Genomic DNA, 27,654 nt, shown 5'->3' with positions numbered 1-27,654 from the left:
CTGGAGCACTGACTGTCACCTCCCCCTAGTGCCTTGACTGGTCTCCTCCTCCTGGAGCCCTGTCACCTCCCCATGGAGCCCTGGCTGGTCACCTCTCCCAGACACTGACCTGGTCGCCTCCACCCTGGAGCCCTGTCACCTCCCCCTGGAGCCCTGACTGGTCACCTCCCCCTGGAGCCCTGACTGTCACTTCCCCCTGGCTCCCTGACTGGTCACCTCCCCCTGGAGCCCTGACTGGTCACCTCCCCCTGGAGCCCTGTCACCTCCCCCTGGCTCCCTGACTGGTCACCTCTCCTGGACACTGACCTGGTCGCCTCCCCCCTGGAGCTCTGACTGGTCACCTCCCCCTGGAGCCCTGACTGTCACCTCCCCCTGGCTCCCTGACTGGTCACCTCCCCCTGGAGCCCTGAATGTTCACCTCCCCCTGGAGCTCTGACTGGTCACCTCCCCCTGGAGCCCTGACTGTCACCTCCCCCTGGCTCCCTGACTGGTCACCTCCCCCTGGAGCCCTGAATGTTCACCTCCCCCTGGAGCCCTGACTGGTCACCTCCCCCTGGCTCCCTGACTGGTCACCTCCCCCTGGAGCCCTGAATGGTCACCTCCCCCTGGAGCCCTGACTGGTCACCTCCCCCTGGCTCCCTGACTGGTCACCTCCCCCTGGAGCCCTGAATGGTCACCTCCCCCTGGAGCCCTGACTGGTGTCCTCGCTCCTGGAGCTCCTCCAGTGCCTGCAGACACCTGTTGGAGGCGAGGACCAGCCTGTGGACCTCTTCGTCTACTTGGTCGTACAGCCTGCAGGCAGCCTCGATGGTGTCCCTGGAAAGAGAAGGCAGCTGTCGGAGTGTCTGTTCACCGCAAGCCCCGAGTCGGTGACACCTGGTTACAAACACCAGCTGCACTCTGTACATCTGACAAAAACGGAAGCCCCCGAGGAGGCCCACAGCCTGAGCAGAGCATAAACACGCCTGTGAGCTGCAACACCCTGCCAGCCACAGGTGCGGGCACCCCGGAGGTGGCAGGGAAATGTGGGTGGGTGGACCCGGTGCCCGGGAGGCAACAGGCGAGGAAGCATTTGGTTAGGACGGATGCTGAATCCCAGGGAGTGACCCTTCTCCACTTGAGCCTTCCAAGGAATCTGCTAGGCTTCCTTCAGTTACAAAGGGAATTAATCTCTGGTCAGTCACAGTGTGTCCGTCAGAGGAATGGAGGTTTGAACTCCTTGGAGACACTGCAGGTGATGAAGACGGGCTTCCCGTGACTGGGCAGAGCACTGGGAATCGCCCCGGCTGGGCTGCGGTCCGGCGCTGCCCCAGCGGGACACTCACTGGTAGTCTTGGCCGGCGCCGTGCTCCTCCCTCCTCAGCCGTGCCAGCACGGTGCCGCCTTCCAGCCGGAGGGCCACCAGCCGCGCGTCTTCCAGGACATGCTTCATCATCGCCCTGTGCTTGCCGATCAACTCTGCGACCTCCTGCCCGGGGTAGGAGAAACGTGCTTGGAAGCCCTCCTCCAGTCCTCCCAAGCCTAGCGCTAATGGACACGTCAGTGTGACCCACGTCCTTGCTCTGTCAACCGAGCTAAAAGTGGGTGGGCTTGGCACACCCCACACGCCGCCCAGTCCCCGTAGGAACGTAGCACAGCTCCAGATGCCCTTGCCCAAGGGAAGGGAGATCTGAGGGCAGAAAGCAAGAGGGAAGCTTAAAGGCGGCAGCAGGAGGAGATGCTGGCACTTAGACGAGGCCGTGGATTTCACCGCGCACCCTGGGACCGGGAGGCATCTCCAGGGCCCTGGTTCCTAGGCTGTCAACGTCCCTCCAGCCAGTCCACCTCTGTGTCTCCTGACAGCAAATCACTTGTGCCTCGGTGGCATGTCAGCAAATGTAGTGGTGATGTTTCTTTTCTGGGCAGAGTGGGATTTTTTTGGTCACAAGGGAAGTTTTTTGCTAATTGAAAGGGATCTATGAATGAAAAAGGGCTTGAAAATTTTTGCTGAGGATGATGGTTTTGACCCAACTGTTGTGTTCCCACCTATCTGTCAAATAAAATAAAATACACGAGAACCTACCTGTGCTGTGCTTGGGGTCCTGTGGGTGTTCAGGGAGTGGACTGAATTTTGTAGGAAAACAATGGCTTCCTCGCAGTTTGAGGTGAAGGGCTCCAGCTTCTATTGAGGTTTGAGAGCCAGGAGACATAAAGACAGGTTCTGTTAGATGTTGAGACAAGCAGCTGTGAGTTCCCACATTTAAACCCATCTCAGGTTGCAAAGCCTGCCGTGCGGCCGCCCGGTGACCTCTGCACATCAATAGAAGTTCCTCCCCTGCCCAGGGAGGGGTTTCAGTGGCATTCTCAAGGGTGCCATGGTGTGGCTGTCCAGAAACAGACTGTTGATGGCGACTATGACAGGTGTGACACTTGGTGGGGGGATGCCCTTTTCTGATTTAAGTAAAAAATCCATCTAAGGAGAAGCCCAGGAGACTGGCATGTGCAGCAGCTGTGAGTTGCACCTTACCCGACGGAAGCAGATCCAGGCACTGTGGCTGTAGGGAAAGGAGCCCTCGAGGTCTGCAGTCAGCTGGGAGCTGTCGACAAATTTGTGCAGGGCCTTCAGGGAACCCACCAGCTCACACTGCCAAGGAAGGCATTCACTGGTTGGTCATGGCCATGGACGCAGCTCTCGGGAAAAACCACTAGAATGGCTCACTCCTGGGAAAACTGCTGGGTTACTCGGTTGAGAGGATTGAGAAGCAACTTTAGGGTTCAGCTATCCTGCCTGCTGGTGGCATTACTGGAGTATATGTGGGTGGACACAGGAATCTAACTGAGACGTGAAAGGAGAGACAGCAAAGAGAAATAGAGGAAAGACCAAAAGAATGGAAAAGTTGGGGAAGAACAGACGGCAAGATGTTAACAGGAAAAGGGAAAGGGCAGGACGAGGAAGGGAAAAGTGAGAGGATGAATCAAGGATGAGCTACTTCTGGTTTGGCAGAGTTGAACCTCCCCAGACAAAACCAGACTCTGGATAAAGTATAATGACAGCCATCCGAAAGCTCTGGAGGGTGAACAAAGCCACCATGGAGGCAACTGAAACTGGGTAAAGGGACTGGCATGGGGTGGCTCCCTGTTTTTGTGGCTTTGGCCTGAAGGCAGGCTGCCAATATGGTGAGGCTGGAGTGGCTGAAGCTCTGATAGAAAATGGGCATCTTTCTGGCCTAAACAGCCAGAGGATAGAGCTGGGGCAGAACGTGAAGGTCAATATCCACCCCACGGAGAAAGCTGGGGAAAGGGAGCTCCAGTTGTGTGCAATTGGACCTACTCAGTCTAATCAAGTTAAATGCATGCTAAGACAGCATTCTGTGAAGGTTTATAATAGAATCCAGAGTCTCTACAACAGAATATTCACAATGTTCAAAAGATAATCCAAAATTACTTGACACACAAAGAATCAGGAAAATGTGACTATTCTGAAGCTTCAGGAAAAGACAATCAACAGAGATCAACCCAGGAAAGACCACAGATGTTGTAATTAATTACGACAGGACTTTAAAACAGCTATTATAACTATGTCAATGATGTAAAGGAAAAGATGCTTGCAATTAATGAGACAATAGGAAATCTCAGCAGAAACATAGAAAATCTATTTTAAAACCCACTGAAAATTTTATAGCTGAAAAACACAATATCTGAACTAAAAAACTCACTGGATGGGCTTAATAGCTGAATGGAGTCAGTGACCTTGAAGATAGGTCAAGAGAAACAATCTGATCTGAAGAAAAGAGAAGAAAAAAAGTGAAAAAACCTCCCAGATTCTCAAAGACTTATGGGACAATATCACTACTGTATGTGTAACTGAAATCAAGAAAGAGAGGAGAGAATGAGCAGAAAAGACTCTTAAGAAATAATGATTGAAAACTTCCTAAATTTGGTGATAAACATAAACGTAAATGTTCAAGAAGTTCAGCCAAACTTAACAGGATAAATAAGGAGAAAACCATGCCGAGTCACGTTATAGTCAATTTGCTAAAAAAGAAGGAGAAAATCTTAGACGTGGCCAGAGAAAAATGACACATTCCCTATACATGAACTTTTTTACTATGAACTTTTCATCAGAAACTAGGAAGGCCAGAAGACACCAGAACAACATCTTTAAAGTGCGGAAAAAACAAACAAACTACTGTCAAGCCAGAGTTCTATATCTAGCGAAAATATCCTTCAAGAATGAAGGCTGGGAACTCCCTGGCGGTCCAGTGGTTAGGACTCTGTGCTTCCACTGCAGGGGGCACAGGTTCGATTCCTGGTCAGGAACTAAGATCCCGCAAGCCACGTGGCATGGCCAAAAATAAGTAAAGAAAAATAAAGAAAAACAGAAAAGAAATCTGAGGGGAAGAGAGAACATTTTAAAGAAATGAATGAAGGCAAGGTAAAGACATTTTCAGGTAAAAGAGAAAAAGAAGCAAGAAGAGAAGGAAAGAAAACAAATGAGGTGGGGAAGAAAAACCAGATTTTTAAAAGTTTTCTAATGTCATGCTCTGCAGGGGTCCTGCAAGAATTCAAGGCATTGGAGACAGGTTTCCAGGCTCCTGTACGGAAGCAACTGCATCTTACAGAAATTCTTTCGTGCGTTATCTCATCTAGGTGCCCTAATATTTAATTTTATGCATCACTCAGGGTCTATCTGTCAGAGTCATCAGTCAGTCTAAAACCATTACCTGAATTGTTGCATCCTTGTCAGGCCTAAATGCTGATTCTTTATCCACCAGCAGCAAAATACTATGAATTAAGGGAGGAGATGTGTTCTGAAATAAGAAATACTGATTAGCTTTCTAATTTTTAACTTCATTGAGTTAATAAAATTGTCCAATTTTTATTGGTTCTACTTTGATAAGTTCCAAAAGTTCCTAAAATGCATAAAATGCAGTTGCCTTTGCTGTGGATATAAATTACTTGCCCTTATGAATTTTAAGGTAATCAGGTTTACTGATTATAACTAACACAGGATAAATTCACCCTCTTTTGCGTGCAGCTCTCTAAGTTTTGACATAACTTATAGTCGCGTAGCCGCCACCACAGTGAAGAAATAAGACAGTTTAGCACCCCGCACATCTCTTCACGTGCCTTGTGGTCCAGCTCCGCAGTCCCGGGCAATCACCCAGCTGTTTTCTGTCTCCGTAAACTGCCTTTCCATATATCGTATGAGCGGACTCATGCAGTGCAGTATCGGCTTCTCTCACTTAGCACACTGCCCTGAGACGCATCCCCATTGCTGGGAGGTCAGTAGCTCACGCCTCTCACTGCTCATCATGTTGCCTCGACTGCAGGCACCACAGTCTTGTCGTTCACTCAGCAGATGAAGGACATGTGTGTTGTTTCCAGTCTCTGGCAATCATAAACAAAGCCTGTAAACACTGTGTTTTCATTTCTTTTGTGTAACTATCCAGCCATTGGTTTGCTGGGTGCTACGGTTAAGTGTGTGTTTAGCTTGTGACTAACAGCCAAACAGTCTTCCCGAGCGGCTACACTGTCCTGCATCGCACCAGCAACACCCCGGTCTTGTTCTTGTCAAGTTTGTGGTTGTAGTTGTATGTGTGATCTCATTTTGGTTTTTTTTTTTTTTTTTTTTTGCGTTATGTGGGCCTCTCACTGTCGTGGCCTCTCTCGTTGCGGAGCACAGGCTCCGGACATGCTGGCTCAGCGGCCATGGCTTATGGGCCTAGCCGCTCTGCGGCATGTGGGATCTTCCTGGACCAGGGCACGAACCCGTGTCCCCTGCATCGGCAGATGGACTCTCAACCACTGCACCACCAGGGAAGCCCTCATTTTGGTTTTAATTTGCATTTCTCCAGTGACTAAAGACGTTGAACATATATATATTTTTTTCTTTAGCGGTACGCGGGCCTCTCACTGTTGTGGCCTCTCCCGTTGCGGAGCACAGGCTCCGGACGCGCAGGCTCAGCGGCCGTGGCTCACGGGCCCAGCCGCTCCGCGGCCTGTGGGATCTTCCCGGATCCAGGCACGAACTCGCGTCCACTGCATCGGCAGGCGGACTCCCAACCACTGCGCCACCAGGGAAGCCCTGACCATATTTTTATGTGCCTATTTCCCGTTCATCAATTGTTTTTGGTAAAGTCTGTTCAAATATTTTGCCCATATTTTACTGGACTTTTTTTCTCTTTCTATTGAGTTCTGAGACTTTATATATTCTAGATACAAGTCTTTTATCAGATATGTGTTTTGCAAACATTTTATCACAGTCTTGGCTTTGTATTTTCATTTTAGTAACAATGTCTTCTGAGGAGAAGTTTTAAATTTGGATGAAGTTCAATTTATCATTTTCTTCTTTTACGGATTATGCTGTTGGGGTCAGAGCTAAGAAATAGTTGACTAAACCAAGGTCATGAAGATTTTCTGTTTTCTTCTGGTGGTTTTGCAGTTTTAGATTTTACATGTAGGTCTAAGATCCATTTTCAGTTAATTTTTATATATCATATGAAGTATGTGTTGAAGATTTCTTTTTTCTCTTTTCTTTTGCATACAGATGTCCAATTGTTCCAACTCTATTGGTTGAAAAAAATCTTATTTTTAGAGAGTGTTTATGACTTTAATCAAACTCCTGTTTCTGTCTGCTAGATTATACTGAGGCCAGATCATTCCGCAATAAGATGCTTTTATTTACCCAGTGTTTCTTCATTCATATTCCCTAAGGCTTTACTTTTTAATACTTTCTTATAAACAAATTTTAGGCTTTTTTGTAATCCCCTAGTTTGAAATGAATTTACTGGATGAGCCTCAGGACTAACTGATATCTTATCTATTTTAAGTTCATCCTATGTACTTATATTTTTGTTAAGTGGCTTCTTGTGGATGACACTTTGTAAATATTTGTTGAATGAATAAGCCATAGAAAAGCCACAGAAAAGAACAATCTTGTTTTCCTATTTTAGAGCCATATTCTATTTCTCTTACTCAGTTTAGCTAAAATTTTGAGTTATCCTGCATTAAAACTACAAACAGTTTGGAAAAGTGTTTTATATTTCTTATATATTCCTATTTGAGTGAATTTTTACTATTAGGATTTGTTACTATTCCAAAGAGAATTAATGTTAATTCTCAGATAAGAGAGAACAGTTAATGATTTATGACAATTACCATGTTAATAAGGTAATAGTTACCTGCTGTGAGCGGGGTAAGGGATGCGCAAAGTCTCAGGAGTTTCTTCCACCAAGGGGAAAAAGTCACTATTCCCTTTTCAAAATGGAAAGCTTTTTATGGTATCTGAACTTTAATAATTTAACAAATTTGAAGTATACTTACTTGAGGTAGATATGAAGAACAGCTGAGATTTTTTGCCCTTTGTAAAAATATTTAAGTACTTTTATACATCCCTCAAAATTTAAATTGAAAATGGACACATGATCCTTAAATTCCAGCTCATTTCCATTCCTCTCATTTGCATCGGAAATCTTGCTGTCAGCTGAGCCAAAAACAGGGCAGAGGTCTGCAGGCCAGCTTTCTCTGCAAGGCCCTCAGGGCTGTCTGAAAGCCAGCTTTGTGGAACAGTTATGTCCAGACATGGAAAAGAATTGGATCTCCTCTCGTAACCCCATCATGAAGCTCCTTAGACTATTAGCGTGTCATAAAAGGTCCCAGACGTAGCTGACGTTTCCCCAGGTCCTAGCTTCTGCTCTGGGAGTTGCGTGGGTGGTCAGGGACCACCTCTCTCAGGCCTGACTCCCGCATGGGACCCGAGTGGCCCAGGATTTAAGGGAAGTCTGAACAAAAAGAAATGCTGGGGAAACCGGTAAGTGGCCAGGTCCGATCTGCCTAGATCTCAGGTCAACAGCTAGGGTGGGGAAGCGCGGCAGACTTTCTGCGAAGGGCTCGCTCGTCTCCGCCTGAGGCTGGAGCCCTGATTTCCACGGGCTCTTCATGGTTGATGATATTCACGTTCCCATCGGATGCCAAAGGAGCAGAGCTGCCAGTCCTCCCGCTTTAGGAAACGCCCGCAGAGTGTGCAGACGTGCATCTGCGTCTTCCTGGCTGTCTGGCCCTGCTCTGCTCCGTCCCGCACACAACACACACGCGGTACAGCACGCGGCACGGCATACAGCACGCTGTGCCCACCTCTCCCCTCGCCTGGAAGTTCGGAGCCTCTCCCCAGGCCGCTCCGGCCTGGCCTCCCCCGAGCCCCGCCCCGTGCAGAGCCTGTCTGCTGGGCCCCTCTTTGCGTTCCCCAGACTCTGCTCTCCAGCTGGTCAGACTTGCTCCAACCTCACTCACTAAATCTTTCCTTGAAAGAACTTCTGTTCGGCGTCCCTAAAATGCAGGCGCCTGGGTGAGAACAGTGACCAGTGCTGTACCATTAGAGATGGAACAGAGGAAACGGTGCTCAGGAGCCGCCGGAGCAGCTGCAGCTCCAGGTGCCTCTGAGAGCCCGGACCCCAGCACAGCGCTTGGCACACAGGAGCCCTGTGTGCACACATCTGAGGGAGACTGAATGTTCTCAGGCTCCCATCCGGCCCTGGGTACCTGAAACATGCAGTGGTGCCTCTCTCCCTGTTCCAGGGACTCCCTGGATTCTACTCATGACCTGGAATCCAGGCTTGGGGCTTCCTGAGGCCACCGCTAGACCACCGGCCTTGACCCCGTCCCAGAGGGCTCCGGGACTCCTGGCCGCCCAATGACCAGGGCCCGCACCCCACAGTGAGTGGCGGCCGCCCCTGCAGGCCTCCATTCCTGTCTGGGAGGGTGACTAACTACCCTGCACCCGGATTTAGTCGGACAGGAGACACGGAGACGGTGTGAAGGGACGCCATCACCGTTCCTGCTGAGTCAGAGCACAAAGCAGAACGTCTGCACGGCTGACCCTGGCCAGCTGGACTTGAAGGTCTGCAGCGAGGCCGGGAGGGGGCAGAAGCAGGAACCTGCTTTGCTCCTTCCACCTCTAAGCACAGGCCCCTCCCCACGTCTCCAGATTCACACGAGGGAGGTGGCGGCCGCTGACCCCCTGTGCCTGGAGAAGCTCAGCGCCCCAGGACGGGACCCACCTGCTCACCTGCAGGGCTGCCAGGGCCTGGGAGAGGGCGGGGGCGGCCAGGCTCTTGCGTGCGTCCACCAGGATGACCAGCCCCAGCTCCCGCACCTCCTTCCTGGAGAAAGAAAGACAGGACGTGTTAAATCTTGTCCAGAGCGAGCTTCCCTGTCTCTCCACGAGATGCGTCCCCACCGAGATGCTCTTGGCTCTGCGAGTTCGGGACTCTTGGCTTGATACACATCCGCCTTCCGCTTCCTGAGGAATCAGCTGCTTCTCAGTTGGAGGTAGGGCAAGCGGGACTCACTGTGGTGGACCAGCGGTGGGGAGGTCTGCTTTCTCTCTCCTGCCCACCGACATCCACGCAGGTGCAGCTCTGGGTGAGTGAAGCAGGGCCTTCATCCAGGAGCCAGAGGTTCCTGGGAGTCTTTGTACTCGTTTGTGTGTTTGGGTTGATGCAGGGCTGCAGAGCATCCCCTGAAACTAAAAATCTCGCCACGTGCTTTTGAAAACCCCGTTGTCTGTATTGTGTGATCAGAAGCTTCAGTTCCAGATTCAATAGGAAAGAATAATAGGCCGGGACAAGTTGGTATATTCATTCTTCAGAACTTTCAGTGTCCCCGGGAACCGCCTTCCACTGTAGCTTCCGGTGTCAGCGAGTGTTCTAACTCAGCTGCCTGTCTGGACGCTGATCTCTAGATGCACACGCAGCAGTGCTGAGCCCGGGCCCTGATGCCTGCTTACACAACGCTGCAGAGCTGCACAGCTTTAGTGCCATGTTCCTGTTCGCCCCCCAGTCAGGTGTGTTCCATTTGGGGTAAAACTGCTAAAGAGCATTTGAGGGGTGTTTCTTGGGGAGGCCAGGTACGAGGACAGAAGTGGGGCTGCGGAGGCCAAGCTGACGCGTCTGGTGCTGGCGGCTCCTCAAGGCCCAGGTGGGAGCAGGCAGGTGGACGCTACGTCTCTGCCCAGGGACTTCTCGGTGCCCACCTGCTTGGCCACACGGGTCCTGGTCAGTGCTGTCAGGAGCTGGGCGAGATGCTGCATTTCGTCGGAGGGTCTCGTGTCCACCCTGCCGGTCAGACCGGAGGCCTCCAGCAGGGACGGCTGGATCTCGCTCTGTCGTCGTGGGCCTCCCTTCTCTGGCGCCCCCGGCCCTGGGGTTTCCCTTCATCTGCCAAGTCAGTCGTGGCCCCAGAGCCCGGCAAGTGGCCTCACCAGGACCACAGGGGCAGTCGTGCTCAGTGACTCACAGGCTCTCCTCTACGACGTCACCCACTTGGCGGCTGGCAGGACAGCCCCGCCCTTCCTGGGGGCTGTTCCCGGGGTCAGACGGCCGCTGGACCCTGGTCCTGAGTGGCTGAGACGGACCCCTTTGCTCATTCCTGCATCCACATTGGTACCAACTGGAACCCCAGAGCAGATCCCCTCCCCTTCTGCCCGCCCCTGCTCTGGATCCCCTGACGCCTCTGCTTCGCCCTCACTCCCAGCGGCAGGCAGCCTCCAGGCCCCCCAGTCTGGCCCCTTGGGGTCCCTGATCCACCCCAGGCCGCTGTGCAGACCTGCCTGGATGTCTCGGTCTGCATTTCTGCGGAAGCCTCCGAACTGTCTTCCTGAAGCTGCAGGCCGCTCGGCCTGCCACACGCCATGGTCTTCGGCCCAGGGGGGCCTGCTGTCTTCACAGCGTCTTCCGTCCTCACAAAGTGCCCGACGGCTCCAGGCCTTGTGTGTGCTCTTGCTTCCCCTCTTGTCTGCAAACCCTCTCCCTCCTCCAGGACACAGTATGTCTGGGAAGTCCCTCTCGGCACTGTGGGCTTGTCTCACCATGGGAGCTGCGACAATTCGGGTTCACGTGTGTGTCTCCATCAGGGCAGGAACTTCTGCTGTTCCCTTTTGTATTCCCAGGTAAGTGTGGATGGCAGGATGGATGGGTGGATTCCTGCATGGCGCAGGAGGGTGCATGGATAACAGCCAAGATCCTTTCCGAGTTTAAGGTTCTGTGTATCTAAGAGTTTGATGGTAGTCCTTTCACGAGGCCAACTCATAGGAATGCGGGGCTCCTTGTAACGCACCTGCAGGAACCGACGATGAGACTCTCCCGGGCGCTCCCCCCAAAGGTGCGGCATCTCAGGTGCCTCTTCCCAAGAGCTGAGGGCAGTGGCTTCTCCCGGTGCCGCTCTCTGTCAGGACGTTCACGGTTACAGCCCTTGTTGGGGAATAACCAGACAAACCTTCGGGCTCCAGAACAAGCTCCCCTAAGTCTTCAGAAACATTCTTCTCCCAGGTCTTCATGTGCAGGTGAGCAGCGGCGCACTGTCTGCACCGTCTGTGGCAAAGTGGAAAAAGCAGGGGTCTGGACGTCCAGCTCAGCCCCGGTCCCACAGGCTCCACAGCAGTCTCACTCCTTTCTCTCGGGGGGCCCTGGTCAACCAGGACCTCCCTGCAGTGGTCAAAGGAAAGCTTCTGGTAAATAGAAAATGTCATTATTCTAGGGCTTTGAAGGTGTTTACCTGAGGCTTATAGAGTATGAACTAGTGCAAGGATGAAAGTAATTTTTTTCAGAGTCGTTTCCTTATATTTTGAAATCTCTGCTGAAAGATAAGTTTGAAACCCTAGGCTCAGCGCAGTGAAAGCAGGCCCTGCAGATAACTGCGAGCCTCGCTCTGCGAAGGAGCCTGGGGGGATGCAGCATTTTAAGTCCTTTCCTGCCTGTGTGTCCCACACTGACTGTACCCGTGCTACTTCAGAAAAAATTTCAACAGAAAGTCAATGCCCCACAAACAAGCATGAGGTCACGGGTGGGAACGCTCCCACGTACCAGGAACGCTCCCACGTCACGCGAGGGCACACCAGGTAGCATGTTCCCACACGTGCGCACACGTGGCCATGAGTCACCCAGCACGCTCTCACGTGAGGTCATGTGACTTCACTCTAGGGACTGCAGAGAGATTATTTCTAGCCCCTCTAGCACACCCATGAGACATCCCTCCATCACGGCACACTACCGACTCCAGCCAAGGGCAGGGCTGGGACTCGGGCCGGGATTCAAACCTGGGCCGTTGACCTTAGGACTGAGCCCTGGGGCTACGTCCACCCGGCACCGTGGAGGCTCTTGGTCTGATGGCTGTGAGGGAGCCCGAAGCCCGTCTGCACCCGACGGGGGTGAGGGGCCCCAAACAATGCGCGTGACTCCGGTTCTCCATCCGCCCCCATCTCTGTCCTTGGTCCGTGGAGAGCCCTGGGGAGGGTCACCCAAGCGTGTCTGCTTCCTTGTGTAGGGCGCAGGAGGCAAGGTCCCCTGGAATTCCACACCAGGAAGGTGCGGCTCTGGAGGGGCTGGTGCACTTTCTTCCTGGCGCGTGTGCTGCTGGCTGCCCGGAGGCCCAGCGACGCCACAAGGCCTAGTTCGTGGTCAGTCTTTCCTGCTTTCTGGCACCAGGTACCTCCTACTTGTACAATTTCTTCACCCGGTTATACTAAATATTCTGTTTCTATCAGCTCGTGTCTTTAATCAAGGTCACTTCAAATCTTTTTTAGAAAGACGTGGAGCATAAAACATGTAGACAAATAATGCCTAAAGCCAGTACTGCACAAGGAAGAGCAACGCAGAACTCAGGCCTGCATTCGGAGGACAGGGGCCCAGGTGCACGGGAGGGACGGGGTGCGTGGGGGGCGGCACGTGAGAGCCCGGCACGAGGGCCCGGAAGGAGGGGGAGGTGGGAGACGGGACCTGCCGCAGTGACGCGCCAGACGGCAGAGCCCGGGAGCCACCCGACATTACACCTCAGCTGGGTTTATCCTCAAAGGGTCTGAAAACTGGAGGCTGGCTCAGTCCCACCTGGGGATGGTGTGGAGGTACTTCAGCAGACGGGTTAGCTCGGCACTGGACATGTGTTCGCTGGACCAGAGTGGGCCCCTTGTACAGACCTGCACCACCGCTCTTCCCCGACGGTCTCGGGTTCCTGCAGAAACAGAGGTGCTGGAGGAGGTCACTGAGAGGATGCGACCGCTAGCCGACCCCCGAGCTGGACCCAGGCCCCTGTGCTCCTCCGCCCTCCTCGTTCCCGGAACCTGCCTCAAGACGCACCTTGGAGATAACGGTGTGGCATCGAGACCGACTGGAGAGTAACATGACTGAGCCCAGTTAAGGCCTCCCTCCAGGTGAACTTTAAGACTCTGGCGGGCGGGGCGGAGATCTTGAGGCCGCCCATACAAGCCTAGTGTACAAGTTACCTGCCACCTGCCAATGTGGAGCGTGGCCTCTTTCTTCGGTCTCTCTCTGCCCTCTGTGGGCAATTCCAGATTCCACCCGGGAAGGTCCCAGAGGCTGTGAACTAACAAGGGGCCATCGTGAAAGGGGGCAGCCCCCACAGGGACACCCGCGGCTTCAAGCTCGAGGAGATGGAGCCAGGATCTGCAAACACTATCTGAGTTACCGGCTTAGATGTGAGATCTGCTGGGAGGGTAGAGCCCGGCATTCACCTGGGCAGATGACAGCCAAGCTCACCTGGGAGGGTGAGGCCCACTGCCATGCTCTGACTGTTTGTAACCCCCCAAATTCATATGCTGAAATCTTAATACCTGATTTGATGGAATTTGGAAGTGAGGCCTGTGGGAGGGGCTTTGGTCCTGAGGGTGGAGCCCACATGAATGGGATTAATGCCCTTATAAAAGAGACCCCTTGCCCACCTGCCACGTGAGGACACGGTGAAAAGGTGCTGACTGTGAACCAGGAAGGGGCCCTCACCGGCACCCACCACGCTGCGCCTTGACCGTGGACATCCAGCCTCTAGGGCCGTGGTAAGTGAAGTTGTGTTGTTAAGAAGCCGCTGGCCTGTGGTGTGTTGTTAGCAAGACAGCCATGCTCACCTGGGAGGGTGACCGCCCCGGACTGCAGTAGCTCCTGGTTGAGTTCCAGCTCCTGCCTGGGCGCCCGGCTGGGCAGGTCTCCTGTGCCAGGTGCCCACGCTTCACCCTCGGGGCACAGCGGCTCAGCAAGCAGGTCCGAACACCGGCTGGGGCTGCTTCCTCGGACGCTGCTGCCCTCTGCAGAGACATCAGCTGCACAAAGCAAAGAGACCTGGTCAACGATAACGTGCTTCTCTGGCCTGAAGGCAGCTACAAATGCAAGGAGAAAACAGGAGACCTGTGAACTTGTCCCATTTCTGGTGGGAAAGGTCAGTGAGCACATCTGCAGGTCAGGCTTTTCCTGAGGAGTAATGAATAAATCACATAACTAAACGGGTTCTCAGATCCTGACAACCAGAAAACACCCAAGGGAGAAACATTTTATACCGAATGATGTCACGGATCGTGACCGCAACCTCCTGCATCACCCCAGAGATTGAGGCCTCGAGCTCACACATAACCTCAGAGGGGGCGTCCTCACCCTCCACGCTGTGTAAAAGAAGGGATTCTCCCTCGGCCATCATGTCAGAAGGGGGCCTCGCTTTCACTCGTCCCCTCAGAGAAAGGGTCCTTGCTTCATACATCAACTCAGAGAGGAGGCTTCGCCCTCACACATCCGCTCAGTGAGAGGAGCCTCGACCTCAGGAATCACCTCAGACAGGTGGTCGCTGCCTCACACGCCTCTCCACAGAGGGAGGCACCACCCTCATGCATCTCCTCAGTGTGGGGGTCTGGCCATATACATGCCTCAGAGAGAGCTTCCTCGCCTCACACACCTCTTGAGAAACGGGATCTTCACGCATGTATCACCTCTGAGACGGGGGCCTCATCCTCCAAACACACCACTTCAATGAGAAAGGTTTCTTTTCGCCCTCACACATCTCCTCAGAGAGTGGGTCCTCGAGTCACTTGTCACAAAAGAGAATGGGGCCTTGCCCTCCAGTGTCACCTCATAGAGGGGTGCCTGGACCTCAAGAATCACCTCAGAGAGGGGGGGTTGCACCCTCACACAACACGTCAGAGAGGGGTTCCTCATCCTTAAGAATGATCTCAGAGAGGGTGTTTCACCCTCACAAATCTCCTCAGACAAGTTCTCACCTCACACATCTGCTAAGACACAGGGTCCTCGCTGTCACACGTCACCTCAGAGAGGGGGGCCTTGTCCTCATGCATCATCGCGACTCCTTTTTGAGCATCACCTCAGGGAGAAGGGGCCACGTCCACCAGCATCACTCAGAGAGTGGGTTCCTGGCCCTCACACATCACCTCAGAGAGGGGGGCCTCACCCTCACACGTCACCTCAGACAGGGGGGCCCCCTCCTTGAGAATCACCTCAGAGAGGGGGGCTTCACCCTCACACGTCACCTCAGAGAGGGGGGTCCCCTCCTTGAGAATCACCTCAGAGAGGGGGGCTTCATCCTCACACGTCACCTCAGAGAGGGGGGCTTCACCCTCACACATCACCTCAGAGAGGGGGGCCTCACCCTCACACGTCACCTCAGAGAGGGGGGCCTCACCCTCACACGTCACCTCAGAGAGGGGGGCCCCCTCCTTGAGAATCACCTCAGAGAGGGGGGCTTCACCCTCACACGTCACCTCGGAGAGGGGGGCTTCACCCTCACACATCACCTCAGGGAGGGGGGCCTCCTTTTTGAGCACCACCTCAGAGAAAGTGGGGCCTCAGCCTCACACATCTCCTCAGAGATGGGTCCTCGCTCTCGTGCATCTCCTCAGAGAGGGGGGCTTCACTCTCACACAAATGTGACCTTATTTGGAAAAGGCTCTTTGCAGAAGTGAACTAGTGAAGTTTAGGGTGGGCCCTAAATTGAATGATAGGTGTCTTTACAAGAGAAAGGAGAGGGAGCTTGGAGGCACAGTGAGACACAGGGTGAAGGGCAATGAATTTGGCCAAGGGATGCCTGGGGCTCCAGTAGCCAGAAGAGGCAGGAAGGACCCTCCCCTGGAGCCTCTGGAGGGAGTGGGACCCTGGGACACCTTGATCTTGGACTTTAGGACCAGAACCGTGAGGATAATTTTCTGTTGTTCAGAACCACGAAGTCTGTGGTACCTTGCTGTGGCAGCCCCGGAAATGAATACATGTAAACATTTTCAACAGTTGATACGGACATGGAGACAGGCTTCTACTGAATCAAGTGACCAGACCAATTGTCACAGGTGGGAGAGGGGAGGAGGAGGAGGGGAGTGTGGGGGGGAGGAGTGGGGGGGGAGGGGAGTGGGGGAGGGGAGTGTGGGGGGAGGGGAGTGTGTGGGGGAGGGGAGGGGGAGGGGAGCGGGGGTGGACATTTACCTTCCTCTCCTGTGCAGCTGGGACTCTCCACTGTGCCTGGACAGCTGGAGCCTGTGGTTCTGGTCCCCACAGCTTGTCCTCCCAGGAGACCCCCAGGCCTGGTGCTGGCTAAGTGCTGGGAGGCCCGCCAGGTGTCACCTCGGGAGCTTCTGAGGGACCTATCCCAGGATCGAGACCTCCTGGGAAGGGTCCTCCCTGCAGCTCCTGGACCATTCTCTTGTCTCGGGATCTCCTGGGGGTCTCCCGCAGGGCCACGGATCTCTTTCTGGGTAAGACTGGCCGCTGCCCCGGCCCCCCTGGCCCTGCGGCCGTGGGTCTGGGAGCCACAGGCCTCATCCCCGATGGATTCCTCAGAGCTGGAGCCCAGGGGCATAGGGTTCTGCAGGGCCTCCATGTAGGACTTCCTGAACCAGCGTCTGGCCTCCACACTGGCTGGGGTTCTGGGCGGCCGCCTCCTAGAGCTCGGGCTGCCCCCCTCTGCGTGGAAGGCGAGGGCCTTGGAGCCGTCCTTCTTGTCCATGGGGTCCAGCCTCCCTCCTGGTCCTTCAGGGCTCTCAGGACACTCCCAGGGGTCCTGCTCTGAGGGGCCAACCCCCCTGAGGCCTCCACTGGGACTCCCGGACAGGGTCCCGGGGCTTTCGCACTCAGCCCTTCTTGGGGAAGGAAGACGGCGGGGCTGGTTACTGCTGGGATGCCCACCGCAGTGGGGCAGGGTTGGGGTGTGCTTGGAAGGTGTGCCGCCCTGGGGAGCGGGGCTGGCCACGGTTGGTGCCGGGGCTGGAGCCTCCGAGGCGCTGTCGGGTGGCGGCTGCTGAGGCCCAGGACCGCTGGGGCAGCTGGGCAGGTTGGTTCCGGTGGTGGGGACAAAGACAGGGTCTGTGATGTTGTTCCAGGGGGTGCGGTAGACCACCGAGCCCGAGGTCAGCAAGCAGTTTTGCAAGGGGACACCGTTCTGCTCCCCGTTCACCAGTTCCAGGAACTCTCCCGTGAAGACACAGCCGTACATGGTCTCAGGGACAATGACTTCCTCCGAGCCTTGTCCAAGCCGGGAAAGGCGTTTCAAGACCAGCCTGGCGGGCTGCCTCCCCGCCGCCACAGTGATCTGCAGGTAGAAGTCCCCAGGCCTGAGCCTGACTCCGCGCAGGGGCGCCAGCTGCACCACCACCTTCTCGTGGATGCACAGCGGCCACCCTTCGTGCAGGAAGAGGAGGCCTGCGTACCTGGCCTGGGGCAAGAGAGGGATGCAGGGAGGTTAGCGCTGACGCGGAACCTGTCAGAGCCCCTGGCCTCTGTCCAGCAGGAGGGTGGGCGACTGGCCCCAGCGCCCCAGAACGACAGAGGCATCAGGACTGAAGACGGGGCGGCAGAAACGCATTTGTACCCTCTTCCTGGGTGGCTGGGGGAGGCGGGCAGCTGGGGATGGGGAGGCACCGCAGGCACAGTCCCAACCCCGCTCCCAGGGCCGGCCCCACCTGGGCAGGGCTGGGCTTTCGCCCTCTCGCCCCTGCAGCCCTTGGTCTAAGCTCGCGGCACCCACGGGCAGCCCCCAGCCTCTGGAACTGCAGGGTGGGGACCATGGTGAGAGGGCACGGGTCTAGGGCCCCGATCTAGGGCCCCCACATCACGCCAGCTCCCACCCACAGCAGCCGTCCTTTCTGCTTATTTGAAGGGGTCACTGGAGTTTGCAACCAAGCTGTCGATGATGGGGTGAGTCCTTAACCACCTCTTTGAGAAGAACTTGCTCTAGAAAAAAGGTTTCGACTTCAGGATGGATGAGCCAGTGTCTCCGTGGGGCAGGAGGGTGTCAGGCTGTTAGGGAACAGCGGTGGGACGCCCACCTGCCAGAGCTGCAGACACAGGTTCTGAAACGGCATCACATTCTCCTGTTTGGGTTTAGTTCCAGCATTTTTTTTTGCAGCTTTCCCTACTCCAGCGCTGACTTACTGCACAAACCCTAATTAAATAATACAGAAAATGAAAAAGAAGAGAGGGCTTCCCTGGTGGCACAGTGGTTGAGAGTCCGCCTGCCGATGCAGGGGACGCGGGTTCGTGCCCCGGTCCGGCAAGACCCCACATGCCGCGGAGCGGCTGGGCCCGTGAGCCATGGCCGCTGGGCCTGCATGTCCGGAGCCTGTGCTCCGCAACGGGAGAGGCCACAACAGACAGTGAGAGGCCCGTGTACCGCAAAAAAAAAAAAAAAAAAACTCATCCTAATATACCTCTAGAGACTTTTAACTTTTCTGTGCCCTTATCCACTGTTTATTATTATTAGTTATTTAAACTGCAATAGTAATGTAGACAGAATTTGGTATTCTTGTCAGCAGTCACCCTAAGCGAGCACTTCTGTTACTCAGTTACCATCCTCATGGCCACTTAACGATCCTCTATTGTCAGAACCAACAGTGCTTCTGTGGATTTCTATTGTAAATTAAAAATGCAAGGAACATGTTCATGATATCATTTTCATGAGATTCTTTTAAATTATCATTTTCTGGGATTAGGATTACAGGATCAAAGGCTATGAATGTCTTTTATGATTCTTGACAGTATGACCAATTTGTCCTCAAGAGACATACTGTCAGCAGTGGGGTATCACAGTAAGGTATCACCGTGCCCACTGATTAGCAGCGTAAGGCTTTACATCAAGAAACTGTTTCCTGAATTAACACGTATGCTGTGGAATATTGTTGTTTTAATTCACATCACGTGACTGTGAAGCCAACGGTTTCCTGATGCTTGTTTTCTGTGAATTCTCATGTACTTTTGCTCTTTCTATGAATTGTGGTCCTATTTTTGCCTTAGTTACTGCGAGATTTTAAAAAAACATTTAACAGACAGTAATTTTTTTGCCCTCATCGTTAGCGGACACGTATCCACCACAGTTCTGAAAGGCAAACTCTCTACAGTTTTGATTGTAAATCTTTCTACTCCTCTGGAATCCAAATTCAACAGATGCTATAAATATAGTCATGTTCTGAATAGTTCCAGTTCTGAGAAAACTCCAGGTTGAAAAGGAGCTTTCTTTCTCCCATTTCAACGCCTTCTCTAAATGGTTGTTTGAGACTTCCCTGGTGGTCCAGTGGTTAGGGCTCCATGCTCTCACTGCTGAGGGCCCGGGTTCAGTCCCTGATCAGGGAACTAAGATCCTACAAGCCGGGCGGTGCAGCCAAAAAAAAAAAACCCAAAAAGAACCCAAAACAAATCAAAAAAAGGTTGTTTGAGGTGTTTCAAGGAAGAGGTGTTAGAACCAAAGCTTTTTTATTCAAAAGGAGGTGGGTGGGCTTCACTGTTTAAGAGCTACAGTTCAGCTGCTAAAAACAAGTGCAGAGTCTTTCTTTATAAGGAGCTTTCACAAAGCGGTTCAGGAACCTGCATGTCACAAGATCACAGCAGGTTTTCAATCATCATAGACGCATCACATCAGTTATTACAATATTCCAAAAATCTCAGCATTCCTTTCCCGCTTGGGTGACTAAGAACAAAACAAAACAAAACTTTTCTGGTCCCTTGGAAAAGCCAGAACAGGGGCTTGGCTGTGGATTAAATGTGAAAACTACTGCTGAGCTTCCCTGGGCCCTTGACAGCTTCACACACTGCTGCTCCGTGCAGACCATCCACTGTCCAGGCTGTCCTGGGCAAGGGGGCAGGCGACCTTCCTGGGCCTGACTGGGCACAGCGGGACGAGCTTCCCTCTGCGTGTGTCCATGGAACACTGTCCCAACTATCTGCCTGTTGGGGTCCTGTCTCCCTGACCCTGTGGCAGAGGATGGTGCCCAGGTGGTCCGCTCAACAACGTATTACCAGGCTCCAGAAGCACCTGAACATACTTGTTCAAATTTCAGGAAGACTGACCAGCCTCCCAGATGGTGACTAGGTGTTCTTCAACGTGCCCTTGGCCTGAGCTCTGTGCATGGGGTCTGGCTGCCACACGCAACTTGCTGCCTCCTCAGTGTCTGTATGTCTCAGCCAGGGCTGAGAATTACACACCCAGGTCCGGAGCAGTCAGTTAGGGCTGCCATAGGCTACAACATCACCTTTTATCTCCAACTTTTTAGGGTTTCCTTTCTATCTTGCTAATTGGGGGTGTTTGCAAAGTGAAGGAAGTAGAACAAGCAGAACTGCCCTGTACCCGCACGCACGGGCCTCCAGCAGCACAACACGCTGAGGCCACGCATGTCCTCTTGTGCTTGTTTTATTTATTTATTTATTTGTGGCTGCGTTGGGTCTTCCTTGCTGCGTGTGGGCTTTCTCTAGTTGCGGCGAGCAGACTCCTTGTTGCGGTGGCTTCTCTTGTTGCGGAGCACGGGCTCTAGGCACATGGGCTTCAGTAGTTGTGGCACGTGGGCTCAGTAGTTGTGGCTCGCAGGCTCTAGAGCGCAGGCTCAGAAGTTGCGGCGCACAGGCTTAGCCACTCCGCGGCATGTGGGATATTCCCAGACCAGGGCTTGAACCCGTGTCCCCTGCATTGGCAGTTGGATTCTTAACCACTGCGCCACCAGGGAAGTCCCTTGTGCTTGTTTTTAAAATGTATGTTAAAAAACACAGGTATAAAAGAAACTTACAACCTTTTTTTGGCTTAATATTATATCACAATCTGTGTATACTAATCCATCATATTTATACATTATTGATTTAACCTTTCTCCTAAAATATATACCTGTTTTTTACTATTATAAGTAACATTGCAACACATATTATTGGGAATGAATCTGGACCTGCATTTTATTTTTGTTTGTTTGTTTGTTTGTTTGTTTTTGCAGTACGCGGGCCTCTCACTGCTGTGGCCTCTCCCGTTGCCGAGCACAGGCTCAGGACGCGCAGGCTCAGCGGCCATGGCTCACGGGCCCAGCCGCTCCGCGGCATGTGGGAGCCTCCCAGACCGGGGCACGAACCTGCGTCCCCTGCATCGGCAGGCGGACTCTCAACCACTGCGCCACCAGGGAAGCCCTGGACCTGCATTTTAGATCACTTGCTGTGGCTAAACTTTCTGAGTCAAATTGTGCATGACAATTTAAAGATTCTGCATTCATTAAAACAACTGCTTTCCAGAGAGGTCATCTCAATTTTCACCACGATGAGAAGAGCGCCACCTTGTCTATCGTACTGAACTCTCTCTGCTCTGAATACTAACCTGTCTATTTTTCTGCTCGTTAGTAAGAAAAATCTGTGTCTTGTCATTTGCTTTGCATTTCTCAGACCACACGGTCTGTCTGTTCTGATTCTTTTACTTCCAGTCTTTGGGTTGTCTTTGCATTTAAAGGGCAATTCTTATAACTAGCATTTAGTTGGTCTTGCCTTTTTTCCAGTCTGACAATCTCTGTATTTTAGTTGGAATGTTAAATTCACTTAATGACATTTAATATAATTATTGACATGGGTGGATTAAATCTATCATCTTGGCATAAAATTTCTATTTGCCCTACCTTTGTACCTTTGTTCTTCCTTTTATCTCCTCTTCTATTTTTTAGATTCCATTTATTTCCTCTATTGAACTTTTAGTTATACCTATCTGTGTTATTTTTAGTGGTTGTTCTCAATATTACGATATGCATCTTTAACTTATCACAGTCTATCTTAAAGCAATAGTTTATTATTTTAAAACAATGTAAGAACCTTACAGCAGTAAGGTAAAATAATGACGTTTCCAGATAAATAAAAGAGTAGACTAGCACAGATGCTATGCAAGAAATGCTAAAGCTATAATTTCAAATTTATAACTTTAGCATTATAAAGCTATAATGCTAAATGCTATAATTCGATTTACTCCCTTCCGCAGTTTGTGCTTTTGCTGTCATATGTCTTATTGCTACATTTGTTATAAATCCCACAATATATTGCTTTAAGTGGTCAGTAATTTTGTGTGTGTGTGTGTGGTCGCTAATTTTTAAAAGAAATTCACACTTACAAATTTAACCTTTCTTTGTGCTCATTTTTCTGTAGATCTGAGCTTCTGCCTGATACCATATCCCTTCAGACTCTAGACCTCCCTTTAGCATTTCTTGCATAGCATCTGTGCTAGTCTACTCTTTTATTTATCTGGAAATGTCATTACTTTATCTTCCTGTTGAAAGATATTTTTTGCTGTATATAGAATTTTAAGTTGACTTTTCTTCCTTTAACTTTTTAAAGATATTTTTCCATTGTCTTCTGAAGTCCAATGCTTCTGATAAAAAGCCACCATCATTCTTATCGCTGCCCCTGTATGTTAAGATTTCCCCTTGATGATGGGTTTTCAGCATTTAATTACAATGTGTCTAAGTGTTGTTCTGTTGGTATTTATCCTGCTCCGGGTCTGATGAGCTTCCTGGATCTATGTGTTAGATCTGTGTTTTTTAACCAATTGTTAAATTATCCAACAATATTTCTTTAAATATTTTTTCGGCCCTATTTTCTCACTCCTCCCCTTCTGGGAATCCTCTTGCACATGTGTCTGACCTGATACTCCCGTAAGTTACTAACGCTTGCTCACCTTTTCCCCTCCTCTCTCTCCTCTCTGTGCTTCCATCTGCTTCGTTTCTTCGGGCATGTCTTCAAATCATGTATCCTATCTTTTGCTGCATCCAGTCTGCATTAGTCCCATCCAGTAAGTTTTTTTTTTTTATTGCAGATACAGTATTTTTAGTTCTAAGATTTCCATTTTGTCCTCATTTTACAGTTTCCAAATCGTTCCTGAAATTCTTCATCCACTTCATCCATATTTACTTGTAGATTATTTAATATGTTTATCATAGTTTTTAAAAAGTCGGCCTTATAATTCCAAACCTGGGTAGTCTGTGAGTCTCTTTCTATTGACAATTTTTTCTCCTTTTTATGGGTTGATAATCTGGTGCCTTTGCACATTTTGTAATTTTTAAATTTTATGCCTGAACTTTTGCCTAAAGCTGATAGTTTTTAGAAAGAGGAAAGCTTTACTCTGTTAGACAGCTAGGATGAAGGGTTTATCAGTTTAAAGCACTTAGAAACAGAGCAAGTTGGGGGTGGGTTGTGGCTTTAAACTCTCCAGGAGTGCAGTGAGGTATCTCTTCACTTTTCAGCTCAGCCCCGACTCTCTTGGCCACCAAGAATAGCTTATAAAATTTACATTGCTTGAGGCTTGGTTCAACTTTCAGAAATTTCGGTTTACCAACTGTTTCAAGTGCTCCAGTGGTTGGGTTCACAACTCTCCATCCAGGGAGGCCTGGTACCAACTGCTGCTGGACTTCTGAACTGGGACATGTTAAAACTATGAGACGAAAATTTTAAGACCGTGAGACCATGAGACCATGAGACCATGAGAGTTGGAAATCACACTTTGAAAGTGTGTGATTTTAAGATTTTGATATATTTTGCTTTCTGGTCCCACCCCTCGGTCTCCACTTATTCTGTCAGAGAATTTCTAGGGTTAGTGGAGAGGATCATCGTTACATTCGAGGCTCCTCCAGACTCCAACCTGGTGCTCCAGCCCTGAGGTCTCTGAAGCCCGGTTCCTCCTGGTCTGAGCAGAGACGGTCCTTCTCTGGCAGCTCGTCGCCCGTCCTCCCTGAAGCCTCAGTGACTCGCCCCAGGGATGAACGTGTCTTCTGCTCTTTGCTCACTTAGGAAGGCACTGCCACTCCACGGTTAAGTTCTTTTAGCTCTTTGTGTATCCACAGGTCTTGGATGGCTTTAAAGGAAGGTGTAATTGTTTGGTTCATATCAGAATTTCTTGTTGTTTTGGCAAGAGTAAAGGTCTTTCATACACTTCTACATCCTAGATGGAAATACGACTCACCTGTTCATCAGCTCTGTTTTGCCAGTTTCCTTTGTGGTTCTCTGTTAGGAGTACCTTTACAAATTTCCAAATAGAAGGGTGTCTTTTAAAAACTTGATTTCTAGCTTTATTGCTTTGTGGTCTTAAGAAATCAATTCTTTGGTATTTGTTACCATGTTATTGCTAATGGTCAATTCTGGTCAAATTTGGTAAATGTATATGAATGCTTAAGAATGTATGTTCTTTAATATTCTCTAATTGTATACATTCTTGAGATAAATGTATATCTTCTAATGGTAAAACTTGGCTAGAATTTTATCAAACTTGGTTAAGTTTGGAGAAGGTTCCATCTGTGCTTGGGAACTATATGTATTCTAAAATTGCTGGGCTCAGCGCTCTGCGCATGCCCGTTAGCAGAGAGAGATACCGTGTTCAGATGTTTATCTTAAGTAATATGTGGCTGCTTTTCCTCTTTGCTTTGGAGGGAGGCGAAATCTCCCACTTGTAATTCCCTCAGTTTATGCTTCAAGCATCTCAGGCTGTGTTGTTAGTTTACGGATTGTTACACCTTCCTGGTTGTTAGCAGCATTATTATCGAATGGTCCTCTAGCCCTATCAATGCATTTGCCTTTTACTGTATTTAGTTTGTTATGAACATCGCTACATCCATGATCCTTGGTTAGAATTCTGCTGGCCTACCATTTTCAACCTGTTATTATATATGTTGTACTTTTATTTCCATGTTTTTATCTTGTTTATTCCCTTCTCCTTTTCTGATTTCCGTTTGATTTCATTTTTTAAGTTCTAATCCCTTGCCCCTGCTTGCCCCTTGTAGAAACATTCTGTTTTATATCTTTCTGATTACTTTTCTTTTTTTGCAGTACGCGGGCCTCTCACTGCTGTGGCCTCTCCCGTTGCGGAGCACAGGCTCCGGACGCGCAGGCCCAGCGGCCATGGCTCACGGGCCCAGCCGCTCCGCGGCATGTGGGATCCTCCCAGACCAGGGCACGAACCTGCGTCCCCTGCATCGGCAGGCGGACTCTCAACCACTGCGCCACCAGGGAAGCCCTCTGATTACTTTTCTTTAAACTTCTCCAAGCATTTTTTTGACACAAACCGTGATGAAACAAAGTTACAAATAAGTCAGCCAGTGATTTTAAGCCTGTCTGGTTTCTACAGAGGGATGGGAAAATAGTGGTCATCGAACTCTCAGGTTAACATAGAAACTTATCTTAAAATTAATATGATTAATAATGATCTCCAAGCCACATGCTTCGATGACACTTGGTAAATGAATAAAAAGTGCATTGAATTTACATTAACTAAAGTATTTTTATATTCACAGTTGTCAAGATAAGTTCATTTTCTCCGATGTCATACAGATGATCAAATTTTAATTTCTTAATTAAAAAGTAAAAAGCAATATAAATATGAAAATAGTAAGGCTGTCCCTAAATTTCATTTTATGCTTTTTAAATACTTATAAATATGCATCATATTAAAGAGTAACATTATTCATATGGCTTTTTCAGAAGATAAGCAGTTTGGAAGTGGAAAGGGTGATGACTTGTTAAAATGGAAGGAAAAAGAATATTAGAAGAAAGAAGACAAAACATTAGCTCAGAAAAGCTCTTCAAGACACGCCTTTGAAAGGGAGCAAGTGTTTTCAGATCCAACTTAACGCAGCTTGGCTGTGTGTGCTGCTTTTATCTCCTGACAGGCAAATTTCTCTGCTTCGTCCCTATCAATAAACACCCTTTACATGTGCAAAAGGTACATAATCATGAAGGAAATACCCTCTAGGCAGACTACTGCAAACCAAGAATTAAATCGAGGATATCCATGGTCATTTCTCTACCACACTCAGTTAAAAGACATTCAAAGAGTTTAAGAAATCAAAGTAGCCCAGTGGTAGTTTTTCCAAAAGCCCTAATTCAATATGAATGGAGCAGTAGAAGGTGCTGATTAATAAAGGTCTTACTTTTTAAGATCTCGCCACGAATCTCTGCAGCAGTTCACTGCAACACACCTGCAACGTGGCTGTCATTAGTTTTAACACGGCCTCAGAAACAACCTACAATAAAAATATCCTCCAAATAACTAAACACATAAGAGATTCACTCAGCAGGGTCTGTCTGTGTTACTGGAACTGCTCCTGTACGTCCTGAGATGACCACTCAGGAGGGGGACTCAGTCCCTTCGTACATAGACTGCAGCGAGAGTCCCCTGGGGCACCAGAGAGAAGCCTGCGGACGGTGGGCTCCATGCTCACTGGCAGGTTGAGAAGCCCTGTTTCTGGGACATAGGCCTTATTTCACCAATTATTTGGAACCAGGGAAAGGTGGAGCCAGAAGCCAAAGGGAGTAAGCGGAGCCAGTGCCCAAAGGACCAACGGAACAGAGGAAAATGGGACGGTTTCCCCAGTCATGTGTTTAAATGCTACCAAAACAATGGCTGAGACTACAATTTATTTTTATTTTTTAATAACACCCTGCTTTCTTTCAGAAAGAAATCAACAAATGCTCACTTGAAGGATGTCCGCTTAGCCCCCGGATTAGTCTGAAACGCACAGGAGCATATCCTCCTCCTTTGCTTCCTTCACCAGTGTATTCCCCTGGATCTAAAATCCCTACGGCTCAGATGACGTATTTTCCAGCTACCAGATTAAAACCCTGCCTGTCTCTTCTCCCTAGTCAAAAGTGAGCAGGCGGGCCTCACACGGGCCCCATCCCCGAGGAGGTACTCACACGGGCCCCATCCCCGAGGAGGTACTCACACGGGCCCCATCCCCGAGGAGGTACTCACACGGGCCCCATCCCCGAGGAGGTACTCACACGGGCTCCATCCCCGAGGAGGTACTCACACGGGCCCCATCCCCGAGGAGGCACTCACACGGGCCCCATCCCCGAGGAGGTACTCACACGGGCTCCATCCCCGAGGAGGTACTCACACGGGCCTCCCGCTGCAGGTGCTGCAGGGCCCTCTTGGCTGGGATGAGGAAGTCCAGGAGGCAGCGCAGCCCGTCCCCACCGTAGAGCTTCTCGGCCACGCTGAGCAGCTGCCAGAGCACTGTGGCTGCCGTGGCCTCAGAAGGTGGGTAGAGGGCAGAGAGCGTGTTCTGTATGTAGGTGTCGAGGGATTCCAGGTCCTGAGGTGGAAGAGAGGTTTGCGAAATTTAATACATCTAATAAGACAGGTGCACTGGACACCTTCACAGGCTAGCACTGAGGTGTCCACTGTGAAGGCACCTGTTGTATGTCCGGGGACGTGAGTTATCTTTGTGAAACACAGGAGGTATGGGCGAATCCCCAGCACAGAGAAGAGTTCCTGTCGGGGAGGATCGGTTGGTCCTCACGTTGTCACAGAGCAGAAGCATCTGAGGAAGTGCTCATGTCTGTAACGGGTACACCTGACACCTGTGCCCACGAGGGGAACCCTATCTAATGCCTGTGAGTGACGGCTGTCATTGTTATCACGGGAGGCACCACCAAGTTTGGTCTGACATAAGTTCCATCCCATCAAATTCTGAAACATGCACCTTAAATGATGCTTTTTAGGATCTTCCGTGGAGCGTGGGGAATTTCTCAGGGGCTTCCCCCTTCCCCAGCACTCCTGGCTCTGCATAGGGAATGGGGGGCCCTTGTGGGGAGGACAGAGCTGGTCCATATGCCATTTTATACTCAGAAA

The 27,654-nt window shown here is 50.8% G+C and overlaps 1 protein-coding gene across 1 annotated transcript in view; it reads right to left on the bottom strand.

Annotated features, from left to right (window-relative positions):
- The window catches only part of PLEKHG4B (pleckstrin homology and RhoGEF domain containing G4B), a 66,347-nt gene that overhangs the window by 16,688 nt on the left and 22,005 nt on the right, over positions 1-27,654 (bottom strand). The window contains 10 exon segments of the mRNA XM_067730036.1: positions 678-816; positions 1,326-1,468; positions 2,063-2,161; positions 2,507-2,623; positions 4,704-4,790; positions 9,047-9,140; positions 12,861-12,984; positions 13,892-14,083; positions 16,239-17,463; positions 26,918-27,115. Coding sequence (XP_067586137.1) covers positions 678-816; positions 1,326-1,468; positions 2,063-2,161; positions 2,507-2,623; positions 4,704-4,790; positions 9,047-9,140; positions 12,861-12,984; positions 13,892-14,083; positions 16,239-17,463; positions 26,918-27,115 — 2,418 coding nt within the window.

Source organism: Pseudorca crassidens, chromosome 3, assembly GCF_039906515.1.
Source record: "Pseudorca crassidens isolate mPseCra1 chromosome 3, mPseCra1.hap1, whole genome shotgun sequence".
Taxonomy (NCBI): domain Eukaryota; kingdom Metazoa; phylum Chordata; class Mammalia; order Artiodactyla; family Delphinidae; genus Pseudorca; species Pseudorca crassidens.
The sequence above is the reverse complement of the archived record's forward strand: the minus strand, read 5'-3'. Positions and strand labels throughout refer to the sequence as shown.